This window comes from Crocuta crocuta, unplaced genomic scaffold, assembly GCF_008692635.1.
Source record: "Crocuta crocuta isolate KB4526 unplaced genomic scaffold, BGI_CrCroc_1.0 scaffold20, whole genome shotgun sequence".
Classification (NCBI taxonomy): Eukaryota; Metazoa; Chordata; class Mammalia; order Carnivora; family Hyaenidae; genus Crocuta; species Crocuta crocuta.
Genome location: NW_027527932.1, coordinates 835,799 through 862,956, shown reverse-complemented (window position 1 = coordinate 862,956; position 27,158 = coordinate 835,799). Strand labels below are relative to the sequence as shown.

Sequence of the window (27,158 nt, the reverse complement as noted above, 5' to 3'; positions counted from 1 at the left end):
AAATTGTTCCAAAAAAAAAAACAAAAAACCAAACCTTTGTTGCTTACCACTAATGCTCTTTTTGAGGGGGATGTCCTAATTTTAGAAGTTATTTGACAACTAACTGTAAGTCTTAAATTAGAAATAGAAGTTTATTTTGCATATAAAATTTATTAGACTGATGTTAGGTTTATCATAGCATAATTAAAGGAATTTAGAGTTTTGCAGATGGGTTTCTGTAAGATCATCCCAGAGATTGTAACTAAAAATATTACCTAAGTTTTAAAAACTCTTGAGACACATAGAACTGTTGTTACAACTGTTCAAACATAGTCTTAGCAGTGGTGAAAGCAAGTTGTTTTCACTGTTTTTAAAGTTCACTTTTTAACTCAAAGAAACCTAATACTTCCACATTCTAACTAAAGATAGTAGGTATTTTATAAATAGTTAAGTAACATACATTTAACATTTCCTGTGAATTATGGGTCCCAGAGATTCACATTCCTTGAAGGTATCTGAAACCTAAGGCCATTCTGCCCAGCTACACAGTTATTTTTACAGTAACAAAAGAGATGGATTGACTCTATGGACATAGCTTAGGGTTTAAAGATAAATAATCAAGTAACAATTTGCTTCCTTCAGTGTACAGTGCTCTACAGTAGTCTCAGTGGATCTTATTTACAATATGTAAATGCATTTAATGTCTATTTAAAAATTACTAAGTCTCAAGCACCTCCTAGCATGATTGAAAAGAGAGGAAACACCTGTCAAAAGTATTTACTGTGACACACACAGAAAGAAACAATCTTTTTAATACCATAAATTATTTTTAATTGAACAGTCAAGGCATTTGTTTACAGTCAGCCTTTAGATAAAAAATAGTTTTGAGCTAATCTTTAATTAAAGTGTACATTGATAGTATCAAGTTCAGTTTGAGGGTCAAAAACAACGTCAGTGAGTCTGACTTTTTCCTCCCTGTAGGGAAAGCAGTCTTGTATAAATATACATGAGCACAGACTGCACACATTTATAAAGAAGGTGGAAAACATTCCCCTGTCATTGGACAGATGTTGCTTCACTGTGTTCACATAGATGTGAACACAGGTCCTAATGTGCAGAACCTTAAAGGAGTATGGGACACATACTTGTATCATTTTGGAAGAAGATTCTAAGCTCCTTTATACCTCTGAGCATTAAATGTAGACTGTAGGTGACATGTCTGCTGATGCTAGCTCATTCTTCCCTTAAATTAATTAAGGGAAGGAGTTGTTTTCGTCAACTTCCTAGATTTTTAGGTATAAAAATGTATTCTTTCTGTTTGGGTTGGGTCTTTTTCTAACACCTCAGTGACCTAGCTTTATTCTCATTATCTCTTGTTTTATGCTAAATTCATAAAATGTTAGCAATAGGCACACAATAAAAATCTTTACCAAGAGCTTAACGAAATTCCATATTGGTCACCTTTTAATTAAGAGAGGTAGAACTGATATTTCCATTTAGTAAACTTAAATATTTTATGATACCAAAATGATGTTTTAGTATGCCCTCAGTACACATGTTATCTGAAGGAATAGAAACCTTTTAATTTTTTTAATGTTTTTTGTTTATTTTTGAGAGAGAGAGATGGAGAGTGAGTGGGGAACGGACAGAGAGAGAGGGAGCCACAGAATCCAAAGCAGGGTCCAGGCTCTGAGCTGTCCGCACAGAGCCCGACGTGGGGCTTGAAATCATGAACTGTGAAATCATGAGCTGAGCTGAAATCAGACGCTTAACCGACTGAACCACCTAGGCACCCGAGAAATAAAACATCTTTAAAGCAAAAATATTTTTTCACATTATAAAACTGAAGATTTGGGATTGAACATAATTGACTTCATTGCCAGTGACAGAAGCAAGACATTGTTTTCTTCTCACAGGAGCCTCTCTATTCTGCCAGCTTCTTTTAAAGCAGCCCGTCTTTGCAGTGCATGGTAGTTAGAGATGAGTGTTCCTAGTTACGAACATGAGGATAGAATGATTCATTTGCTCTTTTGTCAGTGCAGTGATTAGAGCTTTGCTTGGGGCTGTAGAATACACGGGATGTGCAACAGTTCACGACTGATCTAACAGTGTATTAGAATTTACCAACACTGTTTTCTGAGTCTGTGTCCATTTTTATTGTTTTCCTTTCCACCTTGATGATCTATTAGCAAGAACTTTCAAAATGCTTGGCGAAGAAATGAAACTGAAGAACACTGTCATGGAATTGACCCTAGTTGTGTAAATCTTTTAGAAACTACCGGGGTGCCATGGACAGAGTGGTGAGGTTTTGCTGGTAATGGCAAAGGACGTAAGCAGTAAAGCAAATTCTCATGCAGCTTCTGTGTTTTTTGTTTGTTTTTGGTGAATGGAGATGAGGCAAGACTAGGACTCCCTCCATACCATTTTCCCTCTTCCCAAATAAAGCATTTTCCGGAGACCCTTCTCCCTTATGCCTCCTTCTCCGCAAGTCTAAGTCGCTCTTCAGGGAATGGGGTAGGACAATATGCCTCGGTCTTCTCTAGGTGGGCTTCGTTATGGAATGCTAAGTCACCGTTCCTTGACCAGACTCTGTAAAGAGGGTCCCATGATAAACCTACCTGATCTTCAGCAGGCAGTTCTCGAAAAAGGAAATCTATTCTAGAGTATGTACCCTGACTCTGATTACTTTCTCAGTGCAATACACCGTTGCCCCTTTCATTACATTACATTGTATTGACTACCATGATATGATTGGAAAAATCAATTGGGCTATAAATGAGAAAAAGTTGAATAAATAATTTGTAGGCTGTATTAGGACCTGACTCCTAATGTTCATAGCATTTATCACATGCTACAGTGATTGTATCACATTTGACTCTCCAACCAGCTAGTTGCAAAATTTTTGAGATCAGGGCTATCTCATTTGAGTTTTTATATTCAGTATTGCCCAGCATGTAGCAGGTGCTTTTTAGTTTTATGAATAAATAAACTTCTTTTCTGGTATGGTTTATCTTTACATTGAAGCAATATCATTTCTTAAAACTAAAAAAGCAATTTTCTCCTTATCAGGAAACTTAAAGTTGATTCATATAGAGCTACCTTATACATATACTCAAGGTTTAGAATAGTGACTCTTAAACTAATTTTTTAGATCATAAGCCTCTTTGAGAATCTAATGAAACTTGTAACGTCTCCTTCAGGGACACCAGATTAAGAACCTTTGATTTGGGGAAATGGTAAGAATAGCCTACCTTTGTAATGCTCTGCTCTGGGTTTCCCCTCGTTTCTGCCACCAGATGCCCTTGGCAGAGTCATCTGCCCACTAGTGGACCACCCAACATCAACTGGGCCTCAGTCTCCTTTGATACGATCCCTGCTCATTCAGACATCTTTACCTGCTGCTCCTGGGGCTGTCCTGAGTCGTTGGCCCTACCTCAGTGATTACATATAGTTTATGACTCCCAGCTCTTCTTGAACTAGTCGTTCCACCACAACTATGTGATTATTTGAGCAGACCAATAATGAACTGAACTATTTGGGCGGGGGATTGTGCTTGGTCAAGAATTGCGAACAGAGAACAAGGAGACAGCTGGAGGGACTCTCTTCCTCTGTGTTGTTAACAGGGTAACCCTTCTTCCCCCATCTTCCCCCAAGAAAGAAACACAAATATTTGAAAGAACCTACCTCATATCTTCAGTAATTTTAGGGTTATCTTCTTGGGAGCTTTCTGAGGATGCATTTCCATTTACAAAATATCTCGGTATATCAGAGAAAAAAATTAATTTTGGCTTACCCACCTGTGGGTAATAAACAGGAACTATGTGATGCATTGTTTCAAAGTTACCTGTAGCATACAAAGAATTAAAAGGATTCTGCTTTGAAACTAATAACTAAATTGTAAACATGGCATACAACAGCATTAGACTATCCAAAATTATAATTTATGAAATGGGATTAAAGTAAATAGATCCACAGTAAGACCAATTAAAAAATAATATCCCAGATAAAGTATCACAGACTTTCATACATAAAAACCTACCCAGGAAAGTTTATGGTCAACTTGTCATAGACAAAATGTGTACACCAACTTTAATATAAATATTAACTTTTCTTGCATTCTGCTGTTCTGAGTTTAGCTTTTCGGAGTGTTTAGCCTTTAGAGAGTGCATTAGTTATGCATAGTTTATGTATAGTTTTGGAGTATGTTCATACCTTTATTTTGGTACTTACCGTTCCGCATCATTTCCCTGTTTACAGATCCTCCTCCCTTTCCAGCAGTTATTTCCCTGTAAGTGGGGACTGTTTTATTTGCCTCTAATTACAGTGCCTAGCATGGTCCTGTGCTCAAATATTTATTACATGAATAAATGAATGTTTTCATGGAAGCACTACAAAAGATATGTACTAAAAGATATGCCTGTGCTTTGGATTTTATTAAAGTGTTTGATTTTGTTTCCAAATTTGGGTTAGTTAAGTGGCTATATTTAGGACACGATTTTTTATCATAAGATCCTTGAAGTCTGAAGTCATAGTTCCTAATAATCTTAGCATAATCCCCGAGATAGATCTCCAAATTTATAAGGCTATCAAAAATATGTAAAAGGTGAGGAAATGCAAAAATTACTCTCTTCCTAAGAATTCCTGTTCACTGACAATGTATTTGATTGTATGTGCAGCGGTATCTTTAAAAGATTCATCTCAGCTCTTCTAAGGACCTCAAGGAATACTGTAGATTTTAAAAATACATAATATGTGCTCTAAACTTTAATTCTTGCTTTCCACTTTTTGGAGCCGTCCTGACAGAGCCTTTGTAAGCAGACCGTGGTGTTAAGGGGCTGGCCCCGTACTTCCGGACAGAGTTACTGTGCGCTTCAAACGTGTTTCCGTAGTTGTCGCTGGTTTTAAACCTGTAAGGCTCAGAACTGTAGCAGTTGTTTAGACAGAGGTGGCAAATGTGTAGGAGGTGAGAGAGAAAGATACCTGCAAGTAGCCGAAGGAGAATACCTAAGTATTCCTGAGGCAAACTCAGATCATTTTCTTTGCAGCTAGTCAGCTTTCATTTTTTTCAAATTTAATTGACCTTAGAGTTTGTTTTTCAGTATAGTAAATCATACAATGTATTTAAAAATTTTTTTCATATTATCCCATTTTATCTATTTAAAAATTTTTTCATATTATCCCATTTTTTCTGCAGTTCCCTTTTATAAAATTATTTTACATTATCACATATTTACATATCTGCAGATTTTCTTAAATTCCCACCAATTTGAAGTGAATTTCCTTTAAAAAAATTTTTTTAATGTTTATTTATTCTTGAGAGAGAGAGAGAGAAAGAGAGACAGAGCATGAGCAGGGGAGGGGCAGAGGGAGAGAGGGGCACAGAATCGGAGGCAGGCAGGCTCCAGGCTCTTAGCTGTTAGCAGAGAGGCCAACGCAGGGCTTAAACTCACAAGCCATGACCTGATCATGACCTGAACTGGAGTTGGACGAGCCACCCAGGTGTCCCTGAAGTGAATTTCTATGCAGAGCAGACATCATTGTCCTTACATCCAAGCACAGCTGAGCCAGTCATTCATTGCTAGAGTCACTAGAAGCCAGACTGTTTGGTGAAGTTAGATTAACTTTGATTAATCTCCGTACCCCTTGCTATCTTTGTGACCTTAGGTAAGTTATTTCATCCTTCTAAAAACTCCGCTTTCTTATCTACAGAATGGATATAATAATTATCTTCCCCATAGGTTATAGTGATTAAATGCAGTGATGTTTATAAATATCTGAAATGTTTAATACAGTAAGAATTACCTCTCTTTTCTTCCCTTGCCCCTTTTCTCTGTTTCCTAGATTGCTGTGCTTCCTATTTTAAATTATTAATGATTACTATAATAACAACTACGATAAGGTGTGAAATGATACTTTTGTACTATGTAACATTCTATTTGGCTTTTTAAAAAATTTATGGTTAGAGGAGTTAAAATTCTTTTTTGATTTAAATTTTATTAAGTTTTAAATTTTAATCCCAGATAGCATACAGTGTTATACTAATTTCAGGTGTACAATGTAGGTGTACAATTCAACAATTCTGTACATTACTCAGTGCTCCCCATGTAGGTGCATTCTGATCCCCTTCACGTGTTACACCCATCTTCCCCACCCATTCCCCCTCTCGTAACCGTCAGTCTGTTCTCTGTAGTGAAGAGTCTGTTTTTTGGTTTGTCTCTCTTTTTTTTTTTTCCCTTGGCTCTTTTGTTTCTTAAATTCCACATGAGTGAAATCATATGGTATTTGTCTTTCTCTGACTGACTTATTTTGCTTAGCATTATACTCTCTAGCTCCATCCATGTTGTTGCAAATGGCAAGATTTCATTCTTTCTTATGGCTGAATAATATTCCATTGTCTATATACACCACATCTTTATCCATTCATTTATCAATGGACACTGCTTCTATAATTTGGCTACTGTAAATAATGCAATAAACATAAGGGTGCATATATCCCTTTGAATTAGTGTTTTCCTGTTTTGTAGTATGATTACTGGATTGTAGTTTTTTTTTAACTTTTTGAGGAACATCCATACAGTAGTCCACATTGGGTACACCAGTTTGTTTTTCCACCAACAGTGCACGAGAATTCCTTTTTATTGACCTCTTTGCCAACACTTATTGTTTCTTATCGTTTTTATTCTTGCCATTCTGACAGGTATCAGGTGATACCTCATTGTAGTTTTGATTTGCATTTCCCTGATGATGAGTAATGTTGAGTATCTTTTCATGTGTCTGTTGGTCATCTGTATATGTCTTCTTTGGAGAAATGTCTGTTTATATCTTCTGCCCATTTTTTAATTGGATTATTTGGTTTTTTGGTGTTGACTTGTATAAGTTCTTTATATATTTTGAATACCAAACATTTATTGGATATATCATTTGCAAATATCTTCTCCTATTCAGTAGATCATCTTTTACTTTTGTTTCCTTGATGTAGAGAACCTTTTTTTTTTTTTTAATGCATATGGTAAGAACAGTTAACATGAGATTTACCTCATTAACAAATTCTTAAGTAATTGTTTTTGGTCATAGGTACAATAAATAGGTACAGTAAATCTATAGAGCTTATTCATCTTGCTTAACTGAAATTTGATGAATAATTCCCCATTTCCTCTATACCCCAGCCTCTGGCAACCACCATTCTACTCTTTGATTCTATGAATTTGACTGTTTTGGATACCTCATATAAGTGGAATCATACAGTATTTGTCTTTCTGTGACTGGCTTATTTCATTTAGCATAATGTCATCATGTTGACACATGTTGCAGAATTTCCTTCTTTTTAAAGGCTGAATAGTATTTTATTGTATGTATATATCATGTTTTCTTTATCCATTCATCTGTCAATGGACATTTAGGTTGTTTCTACATCTTGGCTATTGTGAATAGTGCTGCAGCAAACACAGCATTGCTAATGTCTCTTCAAGATCTTAACTTCAGTTCCTTTGGATGAATACAGAAAACTGGAATTGCTAGATCGTATGATAGTTCTATTTTTAAATTTTGATGCACTATCATACTAGTTTTCATAGTGGCCGCAGCATTTTGCATCGCCATCAACAGTGTACAAGGGTTCAAATTTCTCTACATCCTCACCAACTCCTGTTGTCTTTTGTTTTTTTGATAGTAGCCATCTGACGGGTATGTGGTGATATCTCATTATGGCTTTGATTTGCATTTCCATGTTGATTAACGACATTGAGCATTTTAAAAATATACCTTTAGGCCATTTGGAGATATGCTTGTTGGGTCCCTAGCCCATTTTTTAATGTGGTTATTAGTTTTCTTTGCTGTTGAGTTGTAGTAGTTCTGTATATATTTTGGAGCTTAACCCCATATCAGATGCATAGTTTGCAAGTATTTTCTCCCATTCTGTAGGTTTTCTTTTTACTCTGTTGATTATTTCCTTTGCCTTGCATGAGCTTTTTAGTTTGATGTAGTACCTACCACTTGTTTGTTTTGTTTTTGTCGCTTGTGCTTTTTGGTGTCATATCCGTGAAATCATTGCCAAGACCAAGGTCATGAAACGTTTCTCCTATTTTTTCTTCTAGAGTTTTCTAGTTTCAGGCCTTAGGTTTAAGTCTTTAATCCATTTTGAGTAGATTTTTGTGAATGGTATAAGATAAGGGTTCTTTTGCATGTGGATATCCAATTTTCTCAACACTTCACTATCCTTCCCTACTGTGTATTCTTGGCACCCTTGTTGAAAATCAGTTGAGCATTTATAGATGGATTTAGTTTTGAGTTTTCTATTCTGTTCCATTTATTTGTGTGCCTGTTTTATGCTAGTATTATACTGTTTTGATTACTGTATCTTGTAATACATTTTGAAATCAGGAAGTGTGATACCTACAGCTTTGTTCTTTTTTTTCAAGGTTGATTTGGCTATTTGTGGTCCTGTATAGTTCCATATATATTTTAGAATTGTTTTTTTCAATTCTGTGAAAGTGCCATTAAGATTTTGATAGGGGTTATTCTGAATCTGTCAACTGTTTTGGTTATTATGAACATTTTAATAATACTAAGTTTTCCAGTTCATGAACACAGGATGTCTTTCCATTTGTTTGTGTATTAATTTCTTTTATTAGTGTTTTGTTGTTTTCCGTATACAGTTCTTCCATCTTTTTTTTTCTTTCCTTCCTAGTTAAATTTATTTGTAGGTACTTTATTCTTTTTTGTGCTATTGTAAATAGGATTGTTTTTTTAATTTTCCTTTTAAGATAGTTTGTTGTTACTGTATATGGCTCTAAAGATTGCTTTTTTATNTGAGCTGGCAGTCAGCACAGAGCCCGACGCGGGGCTCGAACCCACAAACCGCGAGATCATGACCTAAGCGAAAGTCGGACGCTTAACCGACTAAGCCACCCAGGCGCCCCTAAAGATTGCTTTTTAAAGTTAGTGTTCACACTAGATTATGAAGAAATTAATGATTATTTTATTGAGAAAATCAGATGAGAGTGTAATTCAAAAATTTTTTTAAATGTATATTTATTTTTGAGAGAGAGAGTGAGAGAGAGACGGAGTGCAAGGGAGGGGCAGAGAGAGATGGAGACACAGAATTTGAAGCAGGCTCCAGGCTCTGAACTGTCAGCACAGAGCTTGACACAGGGCTTGAACACACCAACCATGAGATCATGACCTGAGCTAAAGTTGATGCTTAACCTACTGAGCCACCCAGGCACCCTGACAGTGTAATTTTCTTAAAGTATCAATTTTAGGGTACATTATAATTGTTACTTTGTTGACTTTCATTGGAGAAGTTAAAAAAGATTAATTATTTCTGAAGTAGGAAGAATTTTTTAAATATATTAAGATGGAGGAAACTGCACTATTTTGGGAATAGGTTAAATTTTTGGGTGAGAACTGGTATTGAATTCTGTGAATACTCTAGTATTAAGAAAGTACTTTGGCATCTTTGGTATAAAACTGAAAATATGTAAAATACCGGAATTTTTATCCTGGATCTGGTTCTGTCCTTCAAAAATAGCCAGGGGTAAATAGAGGAGAAGAAATGCTTCCTGTTCATTTTATAGGTTTCAGACCTTGAAAAATTCATATTGCCAGCACAGTATCATCACTCATGAGTATACTCTCAGTTCAGAAAGTCCTGTTCTTCAAAATGATTTCCCATAGTTCATATTCAGTGGACGCGATAAAGCAAAATCATCAGAGCTCCATGCCTTTCTACCTCTGCTTCTCCTCACCTCAACCTCCTCGTTCGGGATCGGCAGAGTTCCTAGGATATGGTATCCATGCATAAAGCCCCGCTGCACTCTTCCAGTTTCCCTTTCCGTATTCCCCTGGCCTAACCCCTTTCTATGATCCCATCCCATTAGCTGTGAAACGAGGACTATTAGCATTCAAATACTATCATGGAACAGAGGAAGAGGCTTATTCCAATGTTGTGGACTATAGAATCTGTGAAGAATGATTTCTAAGGTGCTTCCAAGTAGGTTAGAGATAATTGTTACATGTTACACTTAGCTACATTTAGTTGCATTAGTTAGGCAAGGGAGGTTGATCTGTCCTTTGTAATGGATGTAAACTTGGGGTGCTTTGGTGGCTCAGTGGTTAAGCGTCTGACTTGGGCTCATACCATGATCTCACGGTTCATGAGTTCAGGCCTTGCACTGGGCTCTGTGCTGATGGCTCAGAGCCTGGAGCCTGCTTTGGATTCTTCTCTCCGTCTCTCTCTGCCCCTCCCACACTTGCACTCCGTCTCTCTATCAAAAATACAATAAAACATTAAAGAAAAAAGAAAATGTAACGTATGTTACCTTAAGCACATTGTAATCAAACATTCAAGTGTTGGGCCATGTACATAAGAAAGGGACAGGCTACCGAGTATAGGCCACAGATGTGGTTGTCCTACATTTTTATTTTTTATCCTGATGGAAAATGTGATTTTTGCACTGCTGCTAAACAAATATACTAGTGACTTAGGTTTCACAATTTACATAGCTGATTGTTGTTTCACCATTTACATAATTAAGCTATGTACTTTTGCCAGATATAAAATTAATATTTTCCTCCACCCGCATGGCTGTTTTCATACTGACACAGTCAGACTCATTATGAACAGCTTTTGTTGACAGTAGCTACCATTTTCATAGGTAAACATTACAGGTAGAATTTCTTAGGATTTGTAAATAAGTTTTTAAAAAACCCAAACTCTTAAACAAAAAATCTAAACAAAAGTTTCTTATTTCTTGGTATATTTTTTTGCTGAGTAGAACATTCCCTTTGCTAGTAGAAGTGGTCAACAAATGAATGACAATCTGCTTACTTATGTATGAGTTACTTGCATCCTCGTTTTTACTGTTCTTTTTCTTGCTGATTTTCTTGGCATCTTTTGATGCTTTCCAATTTATAAGGAATTGTCTTTCCATATTTTTAATTTCTTTTCCATCAAGAAATTCTAGAGAGAAATACATATGTTAAGAAATACAATATATAAATATATAGGTAATATCCATATATATATTTCTGAACTTAAATTACACCGTAAGTTGAAGTAATTTTTTAAAGAAAATACCTTACTTGCACATTTTTGTTCCTTTTTATTTATTTTTAATTATTTTTTTTTCTGATTTCAAAAAAAGATATGTGCTGATGATAAACAACTGAAACATAGTGGAAAAAAACATAAAAAGACTACAATTACTACCCATACCTCTTCTTTCCATCACTGGCAAAGATAATCACTGTAAACAATTTGATGTATGGTTTCCCTTCTGGGATCTTATGTAAATTATAGTGTTGTCTTTAAAAACAAAAATGTTGTAATATTCAACAAAAATTAGATACTGTCTATTCATTTCCATATTATGGTTATTATTCTTAGAAAAAACAATATATATTTTATGTTAAAGTGAATAAGAAGTTTTGTACATTTAGCATGGTATTTTATTTATTTATTTATTTTTTACTTTTTTTTTAATGTTTTATTTATTTCTAGGAGAGAGAGAGAGAGACAGCGTGAGCAGGGGAGGGTCAGAGAGAGAGGGAGTGACAGACTCTGAAACAGGCTCCAGGCTCTGAGCTGGCAGTCAGCACAGAGCCCGACGCGGGGCTCGAACCCACGAACCGCGAGATCATGACCTAAATGAAAGTCGGACGCTTAACCGACTAAGCCACCCAGGTGCCCGTAGCATGGTATTTTAAAAGCACATATATTAATAATGCTTATTATATTCTAGGATATAGATATAATAGGAACAACCCACACAGCTAGCTTCTTGGTTCTATGAAGATTTCAACTATGTTTATATTTTGTTCCTCTAAAAAAGTTTTGAAAATTGAGCATCTTAAATTACACAAAAAATTTTTGTATGCTGTAAGATATTTGGAAAATACAAAAGTGGAAAAAGAAAACAATATTTCCTATATTCTACAACCAGAAATAATCACTGAAGGCCACTAACAGTATATTTTCAACATTTTTTGTTTTCTGCTTATGTAACTATGCATGTGTGTATATTATATAAAATTGGAACTCTATGCAGTATTACATTCTAATTTTTAATATTGTATTGTGATCATTTTACCATGTCTTTCTTTAAACACAATTTTTAATGGCTGACAGTATTCCATTATATGTGTATATAGAATACATATATTATAAAATATATGCCCTTATAGGACATTTTGTGTTACATGTAATCACATGAATACAGGTAGCCTTCACTTGATAAAAAGACTATCTTTTTATATAGTAGATTTTGGGCCTTTTTAATGTTTATTTCTTTTGAGAGAGAGAGAGAATGAACAGGGAGGGGCAGAGAGAGAGGGAGAGAGAGAATCCTAAGCAGGCTCCTCATTGTCAGTGGAGAGCCAGATGCAGGGCTCCGTCCCGTGAACTGTTAGATCATGACCTGAGCTGAAATCAAGAGTCAGAAGCTCAACTGACTGAGCTACCCATGTGCCCTCTATATAGTAGTTTTTAAATTAAATATATATTTTCTCCTATCATCCATGTAATGTCTTCCACTGGATTCCAGAATGAGAAAAGAATGTAGTAAAAGATTTTAAATCATATTCTTAAAGAGCAAATGACAGTATTCTGATAAAATATCCTTGATTGTACTACTAAAAGTAGTAACACTGCCGCTTAAACATGACTCATAATATCGTTATGACAGTATCCTGACAGTATCCTTGACTGCAGTACTGAAAAGTATTAACATTGCCACTTAAATATGACTCATGATATCGTTAGACCCTAAGTACAAAATAAACTTGTGAAACTGAAAATATAAAGTAGAACTACAAACCTTAGTAGTATAATTGTTTCTGTACTTTGTCTCATGTACTTATTTTAGCTGAAATTAGTACTCTCCAAATTATAATGGAAGAAATTGGTTAAATGTTACATTATCAAGCATCTTAGTACTTAGCACTTTACATTAAAGGTCATTATTTTATGCTCAGTTTTCCCAACCACTTGGATTTATTGATACCTTTTAAGATTTATTTTTATTAATAATTGTATAATTTGTTAGTGTCTTTTTGGATGTGATATGTGTAAATCAATACATATTTTTTATTTTATTTTATTTATTTATTTATTTTTTAATTTATTTCTAGGAGAGAGAGAGAGACAGCGTGAGCAGGGGAGGGTCAGAGAGAGAGGGAGTCACAGACTGAAACAGGCTCCAGGCTCTGAGCTGGCAGTCAGCACAGAGCCCGACGCGGGGCCCGAACCCACGAACTGCGAGATCATGACCTGAGCGAAAGTCGGACGCTTAACCGACTAAGCCACCCAGGTGCCCCAATCAATACATATTTTTAAAACATCCATTATAAAGATAAGGAATGAAAAATCCAAGTCCTTTACCATGATCTCTTTTTCCTCATGTTAGTGTTCCAGACAGAGCTGAGAAATTACTAGGAGGCTATACCTCAGTAAGCCTTATTTCATCTTTAAGCAAATGATCATGTAGAGGTGGTTCAGGAGGGGAAGCCAGGTAATGGATATAAGATCAGAGACCTATGAGATTTGTTTTAATGGTTGTTCTTAACATAAAATTTGTTCTACCCATGCTACGTAAACGAAATATATGGCTTGTCATTCTGTTTGGGGGAGGACTGGGTTACTTACAAAGCATGAGATGCCCCCCCACCCCCACAGTCCTTACTGGGACATATCAAACCAGGTCCTCAATTCACTTTTTGTAATTTGGTTTTGTATTTAGGAGAAAACGTGAAAAAAAGACAAGCTGGAATCAAAGAGAAGAGACTGAGAGGATGTATACCAAAGTGTTAACAGCAGATTTATGGTAGGATTATGAAGGTATTCATTTTCTTTTCTATATTATCTGCATTTCTATAAGAAATGTATATTTTTATATAAAATGTGTATGAATTTTATAATCACAAAATGTGTCTTAGAAAATATTTATTTTAAAATGTTTGACTAAGTCCTATTTATTTGGAAATCAGTGCCTTATCTCCACATCTTTCATTGCATCACCTACAGTACCATATCATGAAAAGAGTTTCCAGAAATCGTTCCATTAACATTGGAAGGTTCTTTTTTTTTTTTAATTGTTTTAATGTTCTATTTATTTCTAAGAGGGAGAGGGGGAGAGAGAGAGAGAGAGAGAGAGAGAGAGACAGCGCGAGCAGGGGAGGGTCAGAGAGAGAAGAAGTGACAGACTCTGAAACAGGCTCCAGGCTCCGAGCTGGCAGTCAGCACAGAGCCCGACGCAGGGCTCGAACCCACGAATGCAAGATCATGACCTAAGTCGGACGCTTAACCGACTAAGCCACCCAGGCGCCCCAACATTGGAAGGTTCTTAATCATCTAACGTTAGTTATATTTACTCTGCTTCCTAAGGAAAGTGGAGTAATAACAATTGTGTGTGGAGGAAAGGAGATGGAGAGTTGGGGGAAGGTGCCCTGCAGATTCTTCTGTATGACGTATAAAAAATACACATGACTGTTCTCCCCGTGTATTCTGTTTCCTTCCTTTGACTGGTAGGGTCAAGGGTGATGGGCAAGGTGTGACCCTTGGATATGTACTTTGAAAAATCTTGGATTTTCTGATACACCCTCTGTCAACCCCTCCCTCCACTAAGAGAACTGCTGCACTAACATCGTGATTAATCAAGGTTCACTACAGCTATGAGCTTTGAAATGGTTTTGCCATACATTACTTTTATACTCAAGTATAGCATGTCATAAAAGTTCATATATAGGAAACCTTCCCACAAATACCCTTTGTGAGAAGACAGCCCTGGTCTCTCTGATGACTGCCTTGGTCCCTACTGAGAAGATATGGCCCATTACCCCCAGTATACTGCACAATCAGAATGTTGTTATTTCTAAGGATCTCATAAAGGGACTCCCTACCTTGCTTTCCTTTCAAATGAAGTGAACCCCTGTACGTTCTTAATAATTGTCAAGCAATTAAAATTTTGATTATTTTTATATACAGATCCAAGAGCTAAAGACTCTCTTGGGATCTTCAGAGGATTTGTGCCTGTAAGAATTTGGCAAAAGGTCAGCAAGTTCTACACATTTATGACTAACCATTTTTAAAGAAAGGGCATATGTTGCCTTAATTATTTCTGAACAGAAGATACTTTTTCATCTTTTATTTCTCAGTTTTAACTTTCACTTTTATTTAATTTATTGAATTTTAAGTTGACTATTTTTATAGATTTAGATGTTATATTTGTATTTCTCAAGTTTCCTGTTAAAGTAACTAAAAATTAACCAGGTCTCTTTCTCTAAGAAAATTATATTAATATAATATAAATGTGTACCCAGTGATTTGGACACCAATATCAGTCTGTCTCTGTATTTAGGTTTGAGACAAACAGGATTTCCATTTAGATCCATTTTCCACAGCTTCATCAACTTGTTCAGTAAAAATTCCAAATCCTATAATTAGAAAAGAAAAAGCAAGACACAAGTATTTCATAATCATCAGTATTTCTTTCATATCAGTTAACTTTTAATTTTTTATATTAGAATTTTTTGTTGTTTTTTATTTATTTTTTGAGAGAGAGAGAGAGTGGGAGGGGGAGGGATAGACGGAGAGGGAGACACAGAATCGGAAGCAAGGTCCAGGCTCTGAGCTGTCAGCACAGAGCTGGACTTGAGACTCGAACTGGAGGCTCAAACTCCATGAACTGCAAGATCATGACCTGAGCTGAAATCAGATGCTTAAATGACTGACCCACCCAGGTGCCCTGGAAAAATTTCTTTTGATAAGGCTGCATTTTTTTCTTTAAATTTCAGATTTTTTAAAAAACTATGAGTTCCTTTCCACATATTAAAAATCCCCACAGGGGTCACCTGGCTGGCTCAGTTGGTGGAGTATGTGACTCTTGATCTTGGGGTAGTGAGTTCAAGCCCTACTTTGGGCACAGAGCTTACATGAAAAAAAAAAAATCTCCACAAAACTCTGTGATATCATGGAGGTAACAAATTTGGAACATCCAGATATGTGCCTCTATCTACATGAAGAAATGGTATTTTAGGGGAATAATTACTAGGACCTAGTGCAGCGCACATGGTGGGTCTCAGTCTTCCTGAGGTCAATGTTTTTCTACATAAAATGGTAAAAATCTTTCCAATTCTACCCACTTCATTATTTAACAAAATACTTATGAATCATGGGCTAAGTTCTGTACTAGACTCTGAGGTATCGAAATAAATAATTTGTGAAAAATATATAGGAATTAAAAAAAATACAGACAACCCCATCCTTCCTGGCAGTACTGCTTACTGTATAACCTTAGTCAAATCCGTGTCCTCATTTATACAGTGCGAATAGTTAGGATTAGTTGTTGTGGCATATAAAGTGTCTGGAACAAAGAAGGGAAGTAATAAATATATTAATTTTCTTTTTGTCTGCCCTACCACCTTTTAGCTAATAACCTTTCTCTTAATTTTGGTCAATAAAGAGCAAAACCCGTTGTAAGGAAGAATGTGCCTCTGACTATCTAGTAGTTGACTTCTTACAATAAAGTTCTCTTCAGAATTTGCAACTTCATCCTTCAATCTTGGGCTCTGGATTATGCCCTCTCCACAACATTTGTTCAACAGCATTTGATACAGCCACGATTATTTTATGTGAGAGTTTCACGGTATTTCTCTTAGTCTAAAAACCTCTAAGGAAGGAATTGTGCAATGCATTTTTGTAGTGTTGAATATGATGCCCATCATCCCAAAAGCTAACTAATAACAATAATAAGAGAACTTAAAATTTGTATAGATAAAGAGAGTCCTGTAGAGTTTTGTTAATTGTTTCTCACTTGATAAATGACTCTCAACCTACTCCCTCCAGGGTATGTTTATTTAAGACTAAACTAATCCTGTGCTGAAATATGATTACCCTTTGGATACGCTCTGGTAGTTCATTGCCTTCCTGTCTTTAATAAAATGCTTTCACTTTCCTGCCCTTCAATGTTACTAAAGGGAGCAGACACTCTTCTGGACAGTCTCTGTTTGATAAATGATCATGTCATGCTATCACTTAGAGGTGTGCTGTGAAATACTGAGGAGCTGATTCTATTTTCCATGCAGGGCTGGTGCCCAAGCTCCTGTGCAGGCGCTTGCAGGAACTGGCAGTGCTTGCTCTACAATTAATGATGGCCACTGATGAACCTGTATTTGACCAGCATGCAATCTTTATTGGAAATGTCTGGTCTAACTGTCCTAACTAAATCTAAAGACAGCCATTTGTCATCCCCCTGACTGCTTGTCATCATCTGCCTGGGAAAATCTATAATTTTTGGCTTGTTTCTGACTAAACTGTAGAGTGAATAAATTTATCTTTGGGTTACTCTGCTTGTCAGGATCAATATTGAGCAGAGGTTGAATAAATTAGAAACTGGAAAAACATGACAGGCCATAGTGGTTTGTTCGTTTGTGTCTTATAAATCAGATATTTAGTTTATCTAAGAGGCAAGCACATCAAATTTTTTATTTCCACTATTCATTCTGAAGATGCTTTAACCTCATGATAAATGGTCATCAGAAAACCAATGAAGTAAATCACTAATGTATCTGACTGTGAGATGAACTTTTCAGATCATTTTATTGATTTAGCAAACTTCACAGACATAAAAACCATAGGTAAAGATTTTTTTAATGTTCTTGTTCTTTCAAGTCTTTATCCATTTTTGCAACCATGATATTTATTTGACTTAATATGTCATCAAGGTGTATAATGTTGGCCCTAATGAAGTTCATGGCTTATCAAGCTACTTGTAGAAATGGAAGTTTTGTTGTAACTGGCCAGTGAAGTATTTAAAATTTTAATCCACTGAAGCATACTTATTTAAAGGAGTTAAAGGAAAAAATGCAAAGAAATGTTAACCAAAAGTAAATGTTAAACTAGAGATCTGTGAATTTAAATTATGGAGTATTGTTTGGCTTAAGACCTCTTTGTCCTCAGTGTTTAACTTTGCGATCAATTTTACTGGAGAGAACTGGGTCGTTGCCCATGGAGGTTTCTCAGTTTTCTGCCTCTGGTCTCACACTTCTTCATCCTCTTTCCTATTTTTTCAACAAAGGAAGAGTCCCACCTCTTTTTTTCAAATTAATCAGTTCTCTTGATCTTTTGCTTTTCCATAGGCCTTCTCTTTCTGCAGTCTTCTTTGTTTTGCATTTACATTTCCAGTCTCTCCCTCTCTTAATGGCTTTTATCCTGTCTCTAACCTACCATCCCTACACCTCCTGATATAGTAGTAGACAGCAGTGTTTCTCAAACTGTTTAAGATGATGTGCTTAAAAACCATCTAAGGATCTCAGAGCACCTGGATGGCTCAGTCATTTAAGCGTCTTTGACCCTTGATATCTGCTCAGGTCATGATTTTGTGGTCGAGAGATTGAGCCCCTTCTGTCCCTCCCTCTCTCTCTGCTCCTCCCCTGTTCATGCACACAAAATTTCTCTCTCTTTCTCAAAATAAATAAATAAACATAAAAAAGAATCACCTAGGGATCCCATTCATTAAATGCAGATTCTGATATGTGTGGTCTGGGGAAGAAGCTGAGATTTTGCATTCCTGATGCTGATGCTGCTGATCCTCGGACCTTATTTGGTCTAGGCCACTGGCTGTGCTTGTTCAATCACTGAGCATTCCTGCAGCCTGGTGCTTCTGAATAGGCACTGCTAACCTTATCACTAAGCCAAACCTTGCCAATCTTGGACTTCCTAAATTTCACTCCTTTGGAGCATCTTACCTTACTGACTGCTCTCTAATGACTTTGTGATTCTACATCTTTGCAGGCTCCCAGATCCTGCATGAATCTCTCACTCTACAAGTAACAAACATTTAAAAAACTTTTTTTCATATTTATTTATCTTGAGAGAGAGAACATGAGCAGGGGAGAGGCAAAGAGGGAGAGGGAATCCCAAGCAGGCTCCACACTGTCAGCACAGAGCCTGACCGTGGGGCTCAATCTCACAAACCGGTGAGATCATGACCTAAGGCAAAATCAAGAGTCGACGTTTAACTGACTGAGCCACCCAGGTGTCCCACAAACTTCTGACCATAGAAATCCCCCATGTGTAAACAAGGTGTTTTCTAAAAGTTGCCTTTGAGACTGGAGAACAACACATCTCATTAAAAAAAAAAAAACAAAAAAACAGAGCTATACCTGGTGGACTGTTGCCTGAGTCAGCCCATAGAAAGAACCTATTTAATTGAGAAGAAGCCCAAAGATAATCTGTGTAGTGACAGTGGCTATAAAACCTCTCCAGGTGCATCACCATGTTTTCTGAGCATACAGTTTCCTTTGGGGAACAGGAGTAGATAGGTGTCTCTGTGGCAGACCTTCAGGAATCAATTCGCTTGCTTCCTTTTCTATAATCTGCATTTATTCCTTTCAAACATTATTTGTTTCCTTCCCTGGAGCACAGCAGACTGTAAAATCATGGCTAGAAAAACAGTTGTCTGTAACCCACCATGGACTCCATTTATGTGCAGACCCTTTACAGAAAAAGAATAGCCACGCTGATGAAAATAGTAAAACATCTGTTACACCGAGGAAGGAAAAATCATCTGTACGTGACAGGAAGAACCAGATTTTGTGGGAAACTACATTGAGCATTTTCATCATACACTCTCTCCTTCCATATCTAGGCAGTCTTGTTCATGATGTCAGCTTAAGTGACCACGTAACCAATATGCTGAAGTCACCCACATCCTTCTGTCTATTGAGTTCTGGCTTTATATATCCAATTGTCCATTTAATATTTTCTCTGGAACACTAAAAGCCACCTCAAACTTTTCAAGACCAATACTCATGATCTTCTCCCACTCCGTTGAATGTGACTCTTTTTCTGTTATGCAAGGCAGAACCCAGAGAATCTTTCTTGACCACTCCTTCTTCAAATGCTCCATATATCCAACTCACCACCAAGTTCTGTACACTTGATTTCCCAAAAAGCTCTCCAGAGTGTCTCCTCACTTCATTTCCACAGCAACTCTAAGTTTCTACCATCTCTCATTTCCTAACATGTCTAAGCTTCTTCCAGTCTGTTCTCCACTGTAGCTACGCTAGTCTTTTCAAAATACTAAGCTGTAACTATTTTACTCTTTGCTTAAACACCTTCGATGATTCCCCATTGTTCTTAGGTTAAAGACAAAACTGTCATGATCTATGTAGCCCGTCTACCCATCAGCCTCTATTTGTATTATACTGCATCTTCACATCATCTGTTTACTGTTCGCATCTTTGCCATGCTCTCACCTGCTGTGGGGCCTTTGCACAGGCTATTCTCTACCTGATAATCCTTTCTGTTCTCTCAGGATGCAGTTTAGCAATCCCTTCCTAAGGGAAGCCTTCACTGAGCTCCCTAACTAAGGCAAATTCTCCTTTTGGAAGCCCTCAGAATCACCTACTTTTTCTTTGTATTATTTGCCACAGGTGCAATTTTACATTTGTTTTGGGGTAATCACATGCTTAATGTTTCTCTTCCCTTCAATGAGGAGAGAGCTCTTCAAGGCCAGGGACTCTATCTGTTTTTTGTTCACTGTTGTCTCCCCCATAGGCTAGGAGGCACTGCCAGACGGTGGGTGTTTTGAGTGAATGTATAAGAAGAATGAATGCGTGCAATGAATCAGTGCATCTGGGATTAGCAGGAGGACAAGAATTATAAAGGAGAAATTTTAAAATTTCTTTGAAAAATTTGCTGATTGGAGGGGCTGTGAAAATGGAATGAGCAAAGACAGGATTTATTTTCTGCTCTTCTGTTTCTTCCTCTACTCCTCTTCCACCCTCACCTCCCCACTCCCTTGCCCCGAATCTCTGACCTGGACCAGCTTTGGACACGGGAATAGGAGAAATGAGGGCAGGGTTGGAGGGTCTTGGGAGGAGGAGTCTTTGGCGGCTGTGGGTCTGTGCGAGGTGTGAAGGGAGGGAATGGAATCCCGAATAACAGGAAGCTTCTTAACAGGTGCGTATCCACTAGTGGCTCTGGTACCCTCAGTAGGCTATGGCATGGGCATCATTTGGGAATGTCTATATTTACTGGTAATACAGTTCTCTTTTCTTTTTTCCTTTCCTTATTCCTTCCATGGAGCTCCAGGATTTTTAGTTGCCCTGATAGTATTTTTTGTTATTGTTGTTACATGTGTTCCTTTAATTTTTCCCAAATATCTTTCCCACTGCTCAAACCAAAATCTTGATTGGAAGATTCCAAGTTATTTAACTATGTAAGGAGCCATTATTTCCCCTTTTTATTTTCTTTTTTCATGCATTTTCTGTAGGTGTATGCGAGGAAGCTATGGATGTCTTTATAAAAGCAGCTGCTTTAAGTTGCTAAAAACCTTGGGTAATTATAGGGTTTTGTTAGGAGCCTCTAATGATGTCCACTTCTTTTTCCCCATGGCACAAAGCTGTCTGTTGTTGAAGACTTTTAGGATGGATGTCAGTGACCTTATATATGGCACATTGAGCTTTCTCTCCCGTGGCACAGGGTTTGATGTCAGAAGCTTTGGGGCAGCTTCAATCAGTGAGCATAAAGAATGGAAAAATGAAAGCCAAAAAAAAAAAAAAAAAAAAGTGGAGACACTGACCCCAGTAATACATATCAAGAAACAAGTTAATGTTTTGTTGCTAAACTTCAACATGTCCTTTTACTAAGTCATTGGAAGATGATTTGAAATGGACCATGAGAGCACATTTCAAATGAATGCTAGGCAAGTCTATATTCCCCTTCCAAGAAGCTGTGCGAGCATTTTAAATCACTTGTCTCCTTGCTGGAAATAAAAGAACTTGAAATTTAATCCTTAACTCCCTGTGTATCTTCTCTCTATGGGCCAAAAATGCAATTTTTGGCATAACCCAGCCTCAGGTACTTGCTGAATGGTTTACATTCCTTCCTCAGATGGTTGAATATTTTTTTATTGTTCCTTTCTTCATTCATTCTGTAAACATATAGTAGGTGCCTGTTATGTGCCAAGCACTCACTGGGCTGAACTGTAGGGAATTCTGAAAGCAATAAAAATTCTTGCTCTTAAAGGCTCTCAGTGTAAAGGGGAATATGGTGGTATGTAACAGAATTCTATAACCAGGTGTTCCTTACCAATTTCTCAAATTCGATTTTTTAAAACTAAAGCAATGCAGTCAACACTGTTTAAAAAATAAGAGCATAGATAGAGGTTGTAACAAAACTTAAAGCATACTTGAGGGCTTGTAACAAAACATCTTTCAATTTCAACAGCTGTCTCCACACATACTTATCTCCACATTTTAATAAATAACAGCCGCTATTTATTTATTTTAAAATCTTATATATTTATCTACTGAATTCCTGCTTTGGAAGAAGATGATATAATTCTCATAAGTACCACTCCAACCCTTATAAACTTCCCTTCCCCAATCCTGTCAATAGAATTATACTAAAATTTTTAATGCAGTTAGTATTTATTGGCTATATAATTAAGCTCACTTAAATATTGTTCAAAGCTAAATCACATAATGCACTATGATTGCTTTTTATTTTCTCTACAGTTAAAATTCGGTTGATTATCTGCTTATTTTTCTATGTATTTATCACCAGTTCAGCCTGCTGTAACCTGGGCTGGGAGATGCTGTCCTAAGACTCCTCTTCAGAGTCCTTCATATTCATTCTGGGAATTTCTTTAGCCTTTCTCCTGTTTCCTACATCCTGTGTCTTCCCTTTTCCTAGTTTTCTTTTTTTTTAATTTTTTTTAATGTTTTTTTATTTATTTCTAGGAGAGAGAGAGAGAGAGACAGCGTGAGCAGGGGAGGGTCAGAGAGAGAGGGAGTCATAGACTGAAACAGGCTCCAGGCTCTGAGCTGACAGTCAGCACAGAGCCCGACGCGGGGCTCGAACCCACGAACCGCGAGATCATGACCTAAGCAAAAGTCGGACGCTTAACCGACTAAGCCACCCAGGCGCCCCTTTTCCTAGTTTTCTGTCCTGGTTAGATGGAACTCATTTTTCAAGAGTTGCCTGAGAAAGAACATGTGGCATATACATTTTTTTGAGAGCTTGCATGTTCAAATGTATTTTACACCTTATAATTGATTGAAAAATTGATGGAGTATATAATTCCAGATTTTGAATATTCTTATCTCAAAATTTTGGAGACATTATTCTACTGTCTTCCAGATAGAAAGTCTGATAATTCTGATTCCATTTTTATTTTTTGTATTATGATCTTTTTTTTCACCTCTGTCAAATTCTTTAGGAATTCTTTACTCCTGGTGTCCTAAAAACTTTTAATGTTGGACCTGGGTATGGGTCAGTTTCTATCTGTGTTGGCATTGGGGAGACAATTTCAGTCTAGAAATTCATGTCCTTTGGTTTTCAAAGTTTTTCTAATATTAGTTAAAAATTAACTATTGAGATGTAACTTATATACAGTACGCATCCGTTTAAAAAACTAAGTCATAGGGCACCTGGGCGGCTCCGTCAGTTGAGCGTCAACTTGGGCTCAGGTTACAATCTCGCAGTTCACGAGTTCAAGACCCACATCGGGCTCTGTGTTGACAGCTCAGAGCCTGGAGCCTGCTTTTCTCTGTGTGTGTGTCTCTCTCTGCCCCTCCCCTACTCACACACGCTCTCTCTCTCAAAAATAAACATAAAATAAAAACAACAAAAAACTAAATCATATACATCCATGTAATAAGCACTATAATCAAGACAGAATGTTTTCATTATTCCAGAAGACTCACTCACTCATGGCCCTTTCCAGTCAACTTCTTCCCGTTCCCATTCAGCAACTATTGATACATTTGGTACTATAGACATTTATATGTAGTTTCATATAAATGAAGTTTCATATAAATGGAGTCATACAGTATGTACTCTTTTGTCTACCTTATTTCTCTCAGTATAATGTTTTTTAATTTGTCCATGTTGTGTGCATCAGTAGCTCTTTCATTTTTATTGTTGGGTAGTATTCTTCTGCGTGGAATAAGATTTGTTTACCATTGCCCATTTGAGGGAAACTTGGTTGTTTCTAAAATTACAAATAAAGTTACTGTAAAGAATTGCATACAGATAGTTGTGTGAACATAGTTTTTTATATGACTTGAGTAAATACCCAAGAACGGGGTTGCTGAGTCATATGGTAAGTGGATATTTAACTTTATAAGAAATCATCAAGGGGTGCCTGTGGGGCTCAGTCTTAAACATCCAACTTTGGACATTTATATTGCTTGTCTTCCTACCATAGGGTTGCAAAAGTTCTTTATATATTCTGGATAAAAATAGTTTATTACATATAAGGTAGCTAATATTTTCTCTCTACCTGTGGTTTACCATTTCATTAAATGTCATTTAAAGAACAAGTTTTAAATTTTGATGAAGTCCAATGTAAGTTTTTTTAAAAATTTTTTTTAAATGTTTTATTTATTTCTTGGAGAGAGAGAGAGAGAGAGACAGCGTGAGCAGGGGAGGGTCAGAGAGAGAGGGAGTGACAGACTCTGAAACAGGCTCCAGGCTCTGAGCTGGCAGTCAGCACAGAGCCCTACGCGGGGCTCGAACCCACGAATCGCAAGATCATGACCTAAGCGAAAGTCAGACGCTTAACCGACTAAGCCACCCAGNTTAACTTTATAAGAAATCATCAAGGGGTGCCTGTGGGGCTCAGTCTTAAACATCCAACTTTGGACATTTGTATTGCTTGTCTTCCTACCATAGGGTTGCAAAAGTTCTTTATATATTCTGGATAAAAATAGTTTATTACATATAAGGTAGCTAATATTTTCTCTCTACCTGTGGTTTACCATTTCATTAAATGTCATTTAAAGAACAAGTTTTAAATTTTGATGAAGTCCAATGTAAGTTTTTTTTAAAAATTTTTTTAAATGTTTTATTTATTTCTTGGAGAGAGAGAGCGAGAGAGAGACAGCGTGAGCAGGGGAGGGTCAGAGAGAGAGGGAGTGACAGACTCTGAAACAGGCTCCAGGCTCTGAGCTGGCAGTCAGCACAGAGCCCTACGCGGGGCTCGAACCCACGAACCGCAAGATCATGACCTAAGCGAAAGTCAGACGCTTAACCGACTAAGCCACCCAGGCGCCCGCAATGTAACAGTTTTTTATGGGTCTTTGGTTTTTGTGTCTGAGTTCTTTAAAGAACTCTTGTCCCCTCTGTGTTTTTTATCTAGAGGTTTTATGTCTTAGTAGTTAAATTTGGATACCATTTTGAGTAAATTTTTGTATTTGATATGAAGGGTGGAGTCTCACTTTTCTACTTGGGTATCCAGTGGTTCCACCAGAATTTGATGAAAAGATATCCTTCTTATTGAATTATCTCAGAGCCTGTGTAAGAAAATCAGTTGAACACAAGTGTAGATTTCTTTATAAATCTTGATCTCTGTGTCCATCCTATGTCAATAATGCACTGTCTTGATTATTGTAACACTATCATGAAATGAAGTAGAATGAATTCTTCAACATTATTCTTCAACATTATTCTTTTTACCAGTATTGTTTCAGTATTTTAGGTCCTTTGCTTTATCATATACATTTTATTTTTTTCTTATTTTTTAATGTTTATTTTTGAGAGAGAGACACACACAGAGTGTGAGTAGGGGAGGGTCAGAGAGAGAGGGAGACACAGAATCTGAAGCGGGATCCAGGCTCTGAGTTGTAAGCACAGAGCCCAGTGCAGGGCTTGAACTCACAAACCATGAGATCATTACCTGAGCCAAAGTTGGAGGCCTAACAGGCGGAGTCACCAGGTGCCCCAGGTTCTTTCTGCAAGGATTTTGATTGGGATTGTGTTGAATGTATAGATTAATTTAGAAAGAATTAACACTTTAATAATATAGACTCTTCTAATTCATGAAAATGATATCTCTTCCATTTATTTAGGTCTTCATTATTTTCTCCCAACAATATTTTGTAGTATTTTATTGTATAGCCCTTACACTTATTTTCTTAAATTTATCCTTCTGTATTTTATGTTTTTTGACATGAATTGTGTTTGGCATCTTAAAAAATATCACTTTCTAGTTCATTGCTAGTGTGTAAAAACTGATTTTTGCAGATTGCTTTTGTATCCTGTGGCATTGCTAAATTTATGCTATAAGTTCTAATAGCTTTTTGTAGATTTTTAAATGATTAAAACAATTTTTTTACATTTTATTTTAGAGAGTGAGCATAACCAGGGGAGAGGGGCAAAGGTAGAAAGATAATATTAACATGCACAGTGTGGAGCCTGACACAGGACTAGATCTCAAGACCATGAGATCATGACCTGAGCTAAAATCAAGAGTTGGATGTTTAATCGACTGAGCCACTCAGGCGTCCCAGATTTTTTATGATTGTATATGTATTCAAGTAAAGATATTTTTATTTCCTTCTTTTTAACATTTATTTATTTTTGAGAGACAGAGAGACAGACATGAGCAGCAAAGGGGAAGAGAGAGGGGGAGACACAGAATCCAAAGCAGGCTCCAGGCTCTGAGCTGTCAACACAGCGCCTGATGCGGGGCTCGAACCCACAAACTGCGAGATCATGACCTGAGCCGAAGTTGGCCACTCAACCAACTGAGCCACCCAGGCACTCCTGAAGTCAATTTTTATCTTATATTAATATAGCTACTCCGGGGGCGCCTGGGTGGCTTACTNACAGGGGCGCCTGAGTGGCTTAGTCGGTTAAGTGTCCGACTTTCGCTTAGGTCATGATCTCGCGGTTCGAGCCCCGCGTGGGGCTCTGTGCTGACTGCCAGCTCAGAGCCTGGAGCCTGTTTCAGTCTGTGACTCCCTTTCTCTCTGACCCTCCCCTGCTCACGCTATCTCTCTCTCTCTCTCTCTCTCATAGAAATAAATAAAAATATTAAAAAAATATAGCTACTCCAGCTTTATTATTTGTTTTTATTGTATATATTTCCCTATGATTTTACTTTTAACCTTAATGTATCTTTATATTTAAAGTATGTTTCTTATAGAGAGCACATGATTGGATTTTTAAAATCCAGTCTTACCATCTCTGCCTTTTAACTGTAATGCTCAGACTATTTACATTTAATATAATTACTGATATAACTGAGTTTAAAACTACCATCTTTTATTTGTCTCATCTATTCCCTTATCCTTTTCTCCGGCTCTCCCCTATTTTTGCATCTCATTTTCTATTACTGACTTACTAGTTATAAACATCTTTTTAATTTTCGTGGTTGCTTTAGGATTTAGAA

At 36.9% G+C, this 27,158-nt stretch overlaps 2 protein-coding genes across 8 annotated transcripts in view; one reads left to right on the top strand and one right to left on the bottom strand.

Annotated features, from left to right (window-relative positions):
• PPP1R42 (protein phosphatase 1 regulatory subunit 42) overlaps positions 1-27,158 on the bottom strand; it is a 53,812-nt gene that overhangs the window by 3,234 nt on the left and 23,420 nt on the right. The window contains exons 6-9 of one of the 5 annotated variants that reach the window (XM_077751777.1): positions 15,291-15,408; positions 10,808-10,939; positions 3,664-3,823; positions 1,604-1,969 (exon numbers count right to left, since the gene is read on the bottom strand). In XM_077751777.1, the coding sequence (XP_077607903.1) occupies positions 1,954-1,969; positions 3,664-3,823; positions 10,808-10,939; positions 15,291-15,408 (426 nt within the window). In that variant the 3' untranslated portion in view covers positions 1,604-1,953. Of the gene's footprint in view, positions 1-1,603; positions 1,970-3,663; positions 3,824-10,719; positions 10,940-15,290; positions 15,409-27,158 lie in introns of those variants that run through there. The other 4 variants (XM_077751775.1, XM_077751778.1, XM_077751779.1 and 1 more) reach the window with 4 other exon arrangements.
• LOC144221314 (uncharacterized) overlaps positions 1-27,158 on the top strand; it is a 70,668-nt gene that overhangs the window by 31,111 nt on the left and 12,399 nt on the right. For 2 of the 3 annotated variants that reach the window (XM_077751783.1, XM_077751782.1), the window contains exon 5: positions 13,716-13,813. In XM_077751783.1, the coding sequence (XP_077607909.1) occupies positions 13,716-13,786 (71 nt within the window). In that variant the 3' untranslated portion in view covers positions 13,787-13,813. The remainder of the gene's footprint in view (positions 1-13,715; positions 13,814-27,158) is intronic. The other variant, XM_077751781.1, reaches the window with a different exon arrangement.